The 12,864-nt window shown below is 44.5% G+C and overlaps 1 protein-coding gene across 21 annotated transcripts in view; it reads left to right on the top strand.

The window, feature by feature from the left end:
- Positions 1-12,864, top strand: part of macf1a (microtubule actin crosslinking factor 1a) — a 153,788-nt gene that overhangs the window by 55,962 nt on the left and 84,962 nt on the right. For 15 of the 21 annotated variants that reach the window (XM_028422136.1, XM_028422242.1, XM_028422198.1 and 12 more), the window contains 5 exons: positions 2,959-3,020; positions 6,758-6,847; positions 7,548-7,649; positions 8,689-8,766; positions 8,999-9,091. In XM_028422136.1, coding sequence (XP_028277937.1) covers positions 2,959-3,020; positions 6,758-6,847; positions 7,548-7,649; positions 8,689-8,766; positions 8,999-9,091 — 425 coding nt within the window. Of the gene's footprint in view, positions 1-311; positions 834-2,958; positions 3,021-6,757; positions 6,848-7,547; positions 7,650-8,688; positions 8,767-8,998; positions 9,092-12,864 lie in introns of those variants that run through there. The other 6 variants (XM_028422273.1, XM_028422264.1, XM_028422257.1 and 3 more) reach the window with 2 other exon arrangements.

Here is a 12,864-nt window from a genome sequence, read left to right as displayed (position 1 = left end):
TTACCCAGAATTGTGTGCAGTCCTTTTCCTTGAAAAGGTGGATCTACTCACATCATCAGCTGTCCTGATAAATCCTGAGAAATAATTGAAAATCAAAGAACCCCTCCCATCCCTCAGGATTCTGTGTCGTCAGTGAGGAGATTTGCTTACTTACGCGTGGAGTAGAGAAATGCACTGAACGATAAACACACTGCACCCCTGCAGCTCTGCAGAGCCACTGTCAGCTGCAGTCAGAGTACACACCGTCTGTTGTGGCCTGAAAACAGAACGAGCGAGCCAGAGAACAAGTGACAGAAAGACAGAGAGAGAGAGAGAGAGAGACAGAGAGAGTGCCACTGCTGGGTGAGGAAGTAGAGCTGAGGTGAGGGAGGCCGTCCTTTTTGGATTCAGGGGGAGGAGCTAACGCTGACTTTGACACACTCACACGTGTCTGAGCAACTGCTACAGGGAAAGAGTGCGGGGGACAGAGGGAAATGGCTGAGTGGCACATATTCTGACATGGCAGCAACAACAGGGATCGAGGAGAGAGGGGACGGGTGAGCCACAGTAAACTGAGAGAGACGGAGAGGAGCAGAGGCTCCTCAAACTGGTAGTACCTGCCGGTGCTCTCCCTGTGGCGCACACCCACCCTTGCAGCTTTCAGTTTTGTGGATACGTGGAGCGAGCTTGTTGCCAGAGACATCTTACTACTGTAATTATCTGACGTCTGCCGTGGAATATGCACAGCTAGCATCAAATAACAGCCTGAAACCAGGAACAGTGGACTATGTGGCCCGACTACAGGAATGAATGTCATCTCAACGCTCACCTGTACTCGCTCATGTGCTGTGCAGGTCGGTGTGTGTGCCCCAACTTGTGTGTGTGTGTGTTTGAGGGCTTGTTTACATGCTGCTGGTGTGTTAGCACGTGGCTCAGAGTGTGTGTTTGAACAGTTCCTATTTGTGAACCTACTGCTGACAACAGTTAGGCTGGTTAATGTGATTAATCAGTGTGTGTGTGTGAGTGTGTCTGTATGTGCGTGCATATTTTGCTATGTTTATACAGCATGGAAGGGGTGTGTGCGACCTAACAATGCTCTCCACTGTAGATGAATGAGCGCCTTTCTGTGGCTGTCACTCATTCATCTCCACTCTCATCATTCTGTACAGATTAAACACACACACAGACACACACAGACGGAGGATTTACAACCACAGTTACAACACTTACAGTAGATGGACCTGATAAGTCTTCACAGGAATAATAATCAGGGTGTACCACAGTGTGTGTGACCTAATAACAGGTAATAGCTTGAGTGAGTCCTCAGGGCTAACTAGCTTAGCGATCAGGGCAGGTTTGGGAAGCTAGGCTTGCTGCAGGGCTGAAACTATTTTGCAAGAGCATGTTGAAATGCGTGTTCTTTTCCTGGGGGCTTGCTCTCTGTGTCTGTGTGTCACCCTCTGTGTCTGTGTGTGCGTATATTATGCAGGGCTGAGATTGACCTTGTGTTTTAATCCAGTGGAGACCTAGTAAAATCCCAACTTGAAATCACTCTTTGGTAACATTTCTAGAGCTCAACATTTAGGTGTCAGAGCTCTGTGTGTGTGTGTGTGCTCGGTGTGTGGATGAAAGACAGAGAGAAGGCTAACTGTGTTTTTGGGAGGAAGTGATACTGTACGCCCTCATGGCTTCACCACAGTCACCACAGTAACCAATAAACAGCAGGCAGGAGAGAACAGATTCACAGCAGGCTGTTTTCTGATTGGCTGAATCGACTGGAGGGAAACTCATCTTCTCTCATTCACCTGTATCTTCTGCATCCTGAATTATCTCATCTCAGATTTGCTTTGTGAGCCTCGGAGGTTGTTTTACTTTTCATTCTGCAGGAAGTCTGATATTTAGCAGAATGGCAGGAAGAGAAAAAGCGACTGCGTTTTCTCCCACCGGAGAGGAAGAGGGGCTCTGTCAGAGGTGGTGATGAGGGGAGGGTGAGGGGGGAGATAACACAGTTGTGGCTCAGCATCAGGCTCTATTCCTGGCCTGACTGCCTCACTCCTCTGGCCTGTGGAGGACGCAGCATGGAGCTCTGCCTGGCTGCAGCTCACACTTCAGTCACAGACTGCAGAGACGGAAAAAAACTGAGAGAGGGCATGATGACGCTTTAGAAGCTAGAGAGAAACCTAAAGAAATTGTCCTGAAAGTAGTGGATCAGTTTCAGTGAAGATAACCAGTACTAAAGGAACGTTTTTTTTTTTCAGCCTTTCTGGTCTCAGTACACAGAGGATGATGTCACCGGAGATAAACGTAGTAAAAATAGAGAGGTCATGTTTGTTCTGTAGATACTGACGTTCTTATCAAGAGGACCTGGAGTTGTTCTTTGTGAACTCAGAGGTCCTTCTCAGCCATCATAGACTCGTCAGTTTGTTCTCATGCTGCCTTACATCACTGTGAATAGTCGTCCTAAAACCCAGACAGACCACAGGTTGTGTTGTCGCCTTATGTTGTCAATAACCAGGAGCACTTTACCTCTGTGTGAGAGCAAATCACTCTTCATACCACAGTCTGTACTTGTAATTTAAACACACATTTATCAAAGCAGTGTGTGCTCACTTTAGTCCTTGGTTTCTTCTCACCAGACAGCCATATGGTTGTGAAAATATTTACGTATTGAAATGATATGGAAAGTAATGTTTTTCTTTTGGTACATCAGAGCGAATAAGCCAATCAGAGCGATTGGATGCTCACTGAGGCTTTGGCGGACCATCGGGTTCGTTTGTTGTGACCCTCAGTTCCACTTGTGTGTCCTGAACTGAGTTTATGAAATTAAAATGTGTTACTGAGCTGGTCATGGTAATTTTAGTGTCAGCTACAACATGTAGATGCTCCAAAAGCCTCTCCTGTCCTGTTACTTATATCATTTATAGGAAACTGAACTGAATTATATAATTAACTTCGCTCTCTTTGTCTTTTTTTTTTCAGATGAGCGGGACAGGGTGCAGAAGAAAACCTTCACAAAATGGGTCAACAAACATCTCATCAAGGTGTGTATCACTCAGCTGCTCTGCAGCTCAACGGGTTTTTCAGGGTTAATTAACATTAAAGGTAGAAGGTTTGGTCCATTCATGGCTGTAAACCCCAGCAGACCTTCTGCTCCTCAGTCTCTCTCCTGCTGGTCTCATTCTTCTCCATCCACCTATCTGAGCAGACGGTTGCATCCGTCCTGTGTGTAACGATCAGTGTTAATGTGTCCACGTCTGAGTACTGCACTGTCACATCGATGGATGAGTATCCGCCCGGACTGTCAGGTCCATTTATCACTGCCAGTGATGGCTCTGAGGTTACAGCTTGTTAAATCTCTCCTGGCTATGCAAATACTTCCATCGTGTTTTATCGGGGTTAGGAAATGAATGTTAGTTAAATGAATGTTTAAAAGCATGCTGGAGAGCCAGTGGTAAATGATTTATTATCTGCTTGGAGCAGATGAATTCATCTAACATTCAGCTACAGAAGCCTTCACCCTTTAAATCAGGTCAACTCTTAGATCATGTTAAAATTCCGCGTGCTCACTCAAACACAAGACTCAAGATTTATCCTGTTTGTTTTAAACTGTGAGCTATTTACAGAAAGAGTTTCTTTAACAGGCCACCAGACACGTATGCACCCATATCTGTCTCATTCAAGTACAGTATGTATAGCATGTGTCGCACACTGACACAGCGAGGACACTGAGGAGCGTATGCTCGGTATTTGTGTCACATGACCTGGCAAGGAAGTGTCCGTCTGACCCCATAACTCCAGAGCAACTGTCGTCAGGGCTGCCCAGCCTGAAACTGTAACTCAGACCAACCACTGGCAGTAAATGTAGGTCAGAGATGAAGAGCTAGGGATGATATTTCAGGGCTGGAAATTCAGCTTTACTTTTGTAATGAGATGATGAGATGCCATGGTTTTACTGTCTGTTTATTGCCTATTATGTTTAAATTAGACAAGTAGTTTCAAATCACTCACTTGCTATTTTATAAGTTTACACAATGATTTTTTTTTTTATCTGTAGAATAATTAAAAAAAATAAAACGAATGAATTCTACAATTCTAGGAAGCTGACATACTTGTTTTGCACTAAACGGACACACTACACTGTGTCAGGGTTTCAAAATGCACGCATGACTGAGTGCATACTTACTTGTACACCCAGGGACACGCACTGCCAGCTGTTGCATTAGCAGAGAGGTTCTTTGTTGTATTTGTGTGATCTTTGCTGCTAGTTTGACTTGCTAGTGGATTTTTTGCAACCTCCAGGGGTGAAACATGAAGCCAAAAACTGCACTTCCTCAAATGACCACTCGAGGCTCCCTCCAAAAACAACATCCGTGATTAAATGCCAACATTTACAGCAGAAATACACATGTTTACAGCCTGGTACATTCAGTCTATAGTTGTGATAGAGGCGAAGAGAGCAGGAAGAACATGAGGACAAACAGTCTCTTTTCATGTGTGATGAAATGTGTCCTGCTGTCCCAATACCGTCCAGCTGAATAGAGAGCAGTGTGAAATAGCTGTGTGTTCTACATCATCTGTTGACTCTCAGCCAGCACTGTTGATTTTACAAACCTTTACCCAATGAGCCAAGATTTGAGGCACAGAGACAGAAAGCACAAGACTAACATCACAGGAAATGAAAGGACAATAGAACAAAGTTTCATGAGAAAAGGACCGACAGGAACTCTGAGCTTTCTTCACAGTGACATCATCTTATTATGAGTTCCAGTTTGTTCTGTTTCTGGCTGCTCAGGTGTGCTCAGGTATGCTTGTGTGTACAGTGCACACAGACACACACACACTGCCAATATAAACACTTCTTGCTGGCATGCAGAGGCACACTTTGACCTTTGACCCAAGAAGTTGTTGACACATGAAGACAAATGCAGCAGCTGTGGATAAAGAAGGAGGAAAGATGACTAACGAGATGTTTAACTACGCGCCGTCTTGTCTTTGCTTTTAAGCATAAATGTATGTACGGCAAATGAGCCGTAGAAGAGAAACTGCACACAAACATAATTCATAATTAAACATGCTTGAGGCCTCGTAGAACAGGCATTCAAGTCAGTCTGTTAAAAAAGACATTCTGATGTTTTTGCTCCCGCTAAAGTATGTTTAAATTTAGCAGGCATGATCAAACATGCACTGTGTGACAGACTGGTCACATTTCATTAAACCGCACGTCAGTCTGGAAAACTCATCGTTAACTGGCAGAAATAATGACCGTTTCATCCCCATATAGCTGTCAGATCATGTCTATCCAGTCAGTGACAAAATATTTGAAGCTATGTAAGCTGACCAAAGGTGTTTTAAAATGATTTCCTGACCTTCTATATTTGCGTTTGCTGTGCCAGAGGCTCTCGTGCTGTGACTCAGGTGCTGTCAGCGTGCCTGTCGTCCTTCACATTAGCTCCGTTTGACAGTATGCTGTACTGCCAAAAACATCTGACATCTGCCGTCACTCCACATCAAACACAGCTGGCTGTGCGAGCAGCATCACACACACACACACACACAAAGTAAACAGCCAATGATCAGGTCCGTCTGGGTGTCAGAGACTGTAGATTCAGTCTTAACTTGGATGTACTGAGTATCTGCAGATGGGAGCTGTAATGGTTTTTGATGTGTTGTGTCATGTAGTCATAACTTTCTGATTGATCGACTTTGAATGCTCATGGGATCATAAACATGAATAAACATCTGAGGTTCCCCTTAACGGACCGCTTCCATCTGAAATACTGAACCTTACTCATCAGTACATTTTAGGAGTGGTGAGTGTTTCCTCAGGGAACTTCCAGTAACCTGATAATAAACATGTCATGTCACACTGAGATGATCGTCTCTGACACACCGAGACACAATTTGGCAGCTCATTTCCAGTCAGTGGTGGACACACTAATTTCTTCCTGTCATCTCATTAGCGCTTATTCTATCAGCGCTCCTCTCAACCAGCTGATGTCAGAAAAATAGCAACAGTAGGATGTGAACGTGACACAGATGAGCGAGAATAGAAAGTGAGAGGTGGAAGGCAGGTTGTTTAGGACAAATGTTGTCTGCGGCTGCAGACAGTATATAATAATAATTATGTTCTTTGTATTTGTTTCTGGTACTCTTTCAGCCTTCTCTCTTCTGCCCTCTTCTGGTAAAATGTGGTAGTGCAGTTTCCTGTGCTTTGGCCAGGGCTGCAGCAGAACTCTGTGCCTCTGCAGGTGCAGTGTGTATCAGGAAAATCACTGTGATGCAGGCAGACATGTGTCCTTGCTTGCATTAGTGGCTCTGCATTTTGAAGATTTTAACTTGGAATGTTTGACCTTTTGGACCTGATTTTGGTGTCTCTTAAGGCTTTTGTTACAAATAAGTTCCAAAATAAAAGTAAACTGCTGTGATGTAACGTGCATGTCCTTTCTCATAATGATTTGCTCTGTGCTCTGCTCTGTCTCATTCAAACAAAAACAAGCACTCAGCCGTTCTGCTGAGTCACCCTGTCAGCAGTCGCCAGCAGTGACAGCCCACCCCCGCTCGTTGTGGATGGCAATGTCATGGCAACTCAGGCCACGGCTGCTGGCATCATTATGGTTGTCCCGGCAACTGCTGTCACCAGCCGTTTCAGCTGTGGCGCGATGGGGCTGACAGATGTCAGCAGTGTTGGGTAAACAGAGGGATGAGTGGATTGGAGAGTTAACTTTCTATCTTTCTCTTTTCTTTTCTCCTCCCCCTTTTCCCCCTTTTTCTGTCCCAGGTGAGGAAACACATCACAGACTTGTACGAGGACCTGAGAGATGGACACAACCTCATTTCGCTGCTGGAGGTCCTCTCTGGAGTCACCTTGGTATGGACTTCACCTTCCTGACACACATGTTTTCTCACTGTAATATTATCCATCACACACACACACACTCTTCCTCTTCTCCATCACACACTCTTCCAGCCCCTTTTCAATGCATACACATGCAAAACCATTGGAGTTCAGGAGGCAGTCCGACTCTGCTCTGCTCCAACCTGACGTTTCTAGATCAGCGGGTATAAGTCAGCCATGTTACATGCCAATGCCAATTGGCATTGGCATGCCAATTACAGCCATGCAGAACGCTGATGATATAAGAGCCTTAATCCTAATACAGACAGACAGACAGCCTCCATGTGACGTAGAATGGTTTAGTTGCAGACTGGTAGACTAACAGAAGCTGACTGCTGACTCTGGTCTGCACGCTGGTGTCACCTCCATACACCCTGATGTGTGCAAAAGACACAGGTCAACACTCACTCTGTGTTATAACTCCGTCTGCAGCTGTTCACAAGACACTCTTACCATGTAGTAGCTGGAAGTGTTTTTTTATTTTTGTAATGTAAGGACTGTGTCCATCAGTTGTTCTCATCATTTGTCTGATTTATTTTTTATTGTCCGTCACTTCTTCATCCTGCCCCTCTTATCCAGCAGTTCTCGTGCCACATCTCATCTTTATCTCTTCCTCTTCCTCTTATTTTTTTTTTCTCTCTTCCTGTGCATTTCCACCCTTCTGTTACCATAGCAACAGAAGAGCGGCCCTCCATTGAAAAGGGCATACGCCTCGCGGGCCCCCCCTCTCATCTTGCTGGGAGGGGAGGATGAGGAGGAGGAAGGAGCTCAGGGAGTATGTTCGAAAAATTGAAAAAAACGCTCTGCCTTCCCACTGCTCACTCTGTCACTTCTGACCTCTGACCCTTTCAGCTTCACCCCTCTGCCCGGTTAGGTGGAGCTGTGTGAGGCTGCATGAGATTTGCTGTTTTAATATAACTGCGCTGCACATGAGGCATCACACCACACGTAGGCCATCCTTTCTGTTGGGTGACAGCATCATAAATATAAGGTTTGGGTGGCTTATATACTTATATTCCAAAAAGTAGAAGAAAGAAAAGTGAATTATGGAGACGTGTTCTCACTCAACAGAGCTCTGCTGTTTGTGCATGAAATGCGCACCACAGTAGGTATTGTTTCTTTATATGTTTATATATATTATAGCATTCTAGAGTAATTTGGCCAAGTAAACATATCCCAAACACAGATTATAAGAGAGTTCAGGAAGTTAGTGAATTAGTTTTCAGGCTCGCACATACTAAACACATAAAACACAAACTCTTTCAGCCTGTTCTTTACTCTCCTCTGGTCTCTTCTCCTCTGGTCTCCTTCCCTCTGTCCTCCCCTCTGGTCTCCTCTTGTCTCTTCTCCTCTGGTCTCCTCTCCTCTCCTCTGATGTGATGACTAATCCTGAGTGTGCCTTCTCTTTTTACCAGCACAGTGTGAGCCCACTTCTGCATCCAGCACTTTACTCATGAACTCTTTGCAGCAAAAACTTTGTGACTTTACAGAAACTGCATTTTCTCCCTCTGAACCTTAACCTGTGTGTATGTGTGTGTGTGTTTATTTATTTTGAAAATCTGCTGATGAACGTTATGAACGTTATGACGTTTGCATTTTTCATGCTAAGAATCCGCATGGTTTGCTCCACAGTGTTGGCCTGTCTTTAACACATTTCTGTTGAAGACAGCGCCCCCCAGAGGATCATTTCACATCACAGTTTGATTGAACTCCGCTTTAGTATTTGCACTGCTGCCTTCTGTGTTTGTGTGCCTAAAAAAAGACTGAATTTGTTCATGGTCCTCATTGTTTTCTGCTTTTTTTTTCTGTTGCAGCCCAGAGAAAAGGGGCGAATGAGATTTCATCGACTGCAGAATGTCCAAATAGCACTGGACTTCCTCAAACAGAGACAGGTAAATAAATATAATTAAAATGTTCTCACTGCACGTCTGAATATACATGCTGGGCTTACATGGTGCTACATGGTTTAACAGAGAGTCTGTTAGACATAATGAACATTATAGGTGCATTATTATTAAGTAAGGATGAGTAATATTCTGACCTCTGCGTGCCCCGTTAGGTGTGTTAGGGCCTAAAAATGTTCCCCGTCAGATCTTCTTCAGCATGTTCTTTAATTTTTTTAAGGTCAAACTTGTCAACATCAGGAACGATGACATCACCGATGGGAACCCCAAACTGACATTAGGACTCATCTGGACCATCATCCTTCACTTCCAGGTCTGTGGACTTGACATGTTCTCCTGCAGCCTCTGGCTATGTGTGTGTGTGTGTCTGCTGAATTTATTCATGTCTTCTTGGAGAAACTTGCCTGGCAGCACACTTGCATAATTCCGTAAATAACATTAATTGATCATGGTCATTGCTGATGATTGAATCTGGGTTTTAAGTTGAAACAAATGGCAGTAAATGTCGACATTGTTACTGTGTTGTTCTGCGGCGTCTTAATCCAGCTGTCAGGATTAATGTTTGTATGGCTGCCACCATGAGCTTTAGCTGTGTGTGCTGACAGGGCAGTAATAACTTATGTAACAGAAGGTTTTTTCATCCTGGATTGGAAATTGAAGTGTGTGTATTTGTACATTCTATATGCTAACTGGTTATTAGAGCCTTCAGTTGTGTTATGGTAACTTGTTTGCGTCTATACATGTGTGGAGGTTAGGCTCCATGTGGCTGTGCTGGTCATGCAAGAGAGTTTCTGTGTGGCTCTGTGCTTGGAGGACTTCAGGCCTTGTTGTTTGATTTAATTATGTTGATATCCTGAGTGCACCCTCTCTGAGCAAGCCCTTGCTGGAGATCGTCCTCCAAAATGTGACATTACTTTGGCAGAGTGGATATAAAAGGAGGACAGGAGGGGACAGCATGTCCCAGTTTTATTTGTGGATAGACAGCTATAAAATATCAAATAGGGTGATCAGTATACAAAAATATAGCACAATAAGACCACCATGTAGCTTTCACAAATGACCACCAGACTGTGCTGACCCTTGGCAGGATGAAGCCGCCAGCCAGTTGCTATGGTAACAGCCCTGCACAACACCCACAGCAGCCGTTTCAGTGGCCGTGACTCAGCAGAACAGAGAGAGAGAGAGAGAGAGAGAGAGAGAGAGAAAGTGAAAGAGGTAGAGAGATGAAATGAGGCAGGACAGACACACCGAGGTGGATGACAACACGATGCGAGCCGAAACAGGCTGTGTGTAAGAAATGAAGGAGTGATGATGGAGGATTAGAGGAGAAGGGAAGAGGGTCGGCCTGCAGAGGAGCAGAGAGTTTCAGGAGTTCACTGAGTTTAGGGGATGACGACAGAGCTGCAGTGAGACACTCACTCATTGCAGCTTCTTACTGAGCAGATGATCATGTGACTTTCAGATTACCCAAATCTCCATGCCAACACTGGCATGGAGATTTGTTCCATAATCAAACTGGACCAACAATGCATTTCTCTCGTGTTGCACAGTTCAGTCTGTCTGCATATGTTAAATGTATGTGTTACCTTAAGGGGTTAGACAAATGTTCTGCACTGTAGCTTCAAGGAAGATGTTAAATAAAATATTGGAGGTTTTAACATAGATATTAAAGACAGAAAACATTAAATTTTCTTATTTCTTTGACAAAACATGTCAAACATATGGCTGACATCTACTGTGGTATCACAAAGTGAAGAGGAAATCATGTTGTAGTTACTCTCCCAAACCAATAGGTGTCACCATTTAGTTTAATTTAAGTCTCCATCCCTGCCGGTGGATCCACCTCCAGCTGTTCTGTGTCTGCCACTGATTGGCTAAGCTAGCTCCACAACACCACTACCTCCAGCTGAGTTCATTTCCAGACTGGTACAGAAATCCATCACTGTTCCATCAGCCTGCTTCAAGGCAGATCAGCTGGTGGGGTCAGTTTATTTGTGCTGTTCGACCCTAACCCTGATTTAGGCCTGTGTTACAAAGATTGATTTCCATCTGTGTCACTTAGATCTGATCTTTGGGACAAATGAGTGAATGATTGTGAGGGTTTAAAAGCAGTGGATATGGAGAGGATGGAAACCAAGAGCATGACCAATGTTTATTTTCAGCACAAATCTCTTTGTGTTTGTCTCCTGAGCTGTTAACACTCCAAAATACAACATTTATCTTTGGTCACTCTTAGTGATACTCTTAGCATCATAAAGCTCCTGCTGACATAGATGAATAATAAATAAAATCTCCAGATCAGTTGCTATGCTTCATCGCCTTATCATCAAAAGAGCAGCTAACTATATTATCAGGAGCTTCTAAATAGTCTAACAAGCAGCCATCGTGTCTTGTGAAGCGCTGGGTTCAGAGGAAGGTTGCAGTCTGATTACCACAGCTCACGATGGCATGCAGCCACAGTGAGGGGCTGGAAGCCTCTGGGGGCTTGATTAGTGCTTTTCTCCCATTGGCTTATGCACTTTCCATGTGTGGTTGTGTGTGTGTTGTTCCCTCATGTTGTGAAGATGGATTAGCATTGCCTTAATGTACACCACTTGAGAGTATTGGCTTGTAGAGGTCTCCATCCATATCTGTCTCTTTGAAAAACCACCATACATGAGGCGCTTACTAGACCTGTGCAGTGCCACGCTGTGCTGTTTCACATGTATGAGCTGTGATGGTGGGTGGAAACCGAACGAGGCCTTAAGACTGTATGTGGGGGAGGAGAATTCAATATGCTAAGAAGGCTATATGAATATTTTGGGTTGGATTTATGGATTGTTGTGACAATAAAATACAGGAATTATCTTAAAAATGTCTTGAGTTGCTGATATCAGAATGTCTCTGTATGTTTGGTGGACAAACATGATAAATAATTCATCTATCGCTTAATAATCACTTCACCACCAGAGAATAGGGTTAATAGATCTTAGAAATCAGATTAAAAAAAAGTAAATCCGGTGGATTAAATGCCTTTTAAATCCAGGTAGCTCATCACGATGATGAAAATATACTGCAAATCCTACAAATTCCTTATTTCCAATTGTCTTCAATGACCTACAGTTAGTCTTATTGAAGACTAAGCCACCTCATTATAAATGCTGCCCCACCCCCCCGACCCAACCCTCTTTGACTTCCATCCATCCCCTTCTGTCTCTTCTTTCCTTTGCAACTTTCCTCTCAATTCCTTCCTCACTTCTTCCTTCTTTTTCGAGGCTCTTTTTTCACGAGCAGAGGCATTTATAACCTGTAGCTTGATGGACAGGTGGAGATTGAAAGGGAACTGATTGTGGCACTCACCCACTTATCTATGCTGGGTCTGATTTAGATTTAATTTGTCTCGTGCTGGGTGTTTTTTTTTTTGCTCTGTCCCTGTTGCATTCTCCCGTCATTCAGGGAAGCTTTTGGGTCAAGTGTGTGTATATATATGTGTGTGTTTGTGGCATAGAAAGCTGCTCACTAACAGCCAAAAGAGAGAGCTAGAGAGAGAGAGAGAGAGAGAGAGAGAGAGAGAGACTGGAGTAACGAGGAAGCGGATAGGAGGAGGAGAGCCAAAGAGGGAGGGGTGGATTGTGAGAGTGAGAGATCGAGCAGAAGAGAGTGTGAAGCTGCAGCAGCCGGGAGATAAAAGCTTTTCTCTCTCTCTGCCGGTGTCTGCAAGCGAAGGATAAAGCAGAGGAGCGAAGCCAGCCGAGTGAGAGACAGATCCAGGCTGCCTGCTATCACTGGAGCTGCCGGCTTTTCCCGATCAGCAGGCCTCAACCCACAAATACACCACAGGACAAAACACACGCGTGGACACGTATGCAAGAGGGCTGGCACAGCTGACTTGGGGGTGGCCGCCCAACCTTGCAGGCACAAACACACACTCGCGCTTCCTGTTGGACACTTGCTGTTTCGCCAGCCTCTACCGTATCAATCGGATCAGTCCAGCCATGCTCGTCTGAGGGAGCCACAGCTTCATGCAAACTGGAGACGCCCTGTATTTCAGTTTGGTCTTTGTTTTTTAAGGGAACATGGAGTGCAGACTGTTCTAACCTCGGCTGC

Source organism: Parambassis ranga, chromosome 2 (assembly GCF_900634625.1).
Source record: "Parambassis ranga chromosome 2, fParRan2.1, whole genome shotgun sequence".
NCBI classification, from domain to species: domain Eukaryota; kingdom Metazoa; phylum Chordata; class Actinopteri; family Ambassidae; genus Parambassis; species Parambassis ranga.
Note: the sequence above shows the minus strand (reverse complement) of the source record. Positions and strands in the feature narration are given on the sequence as shown.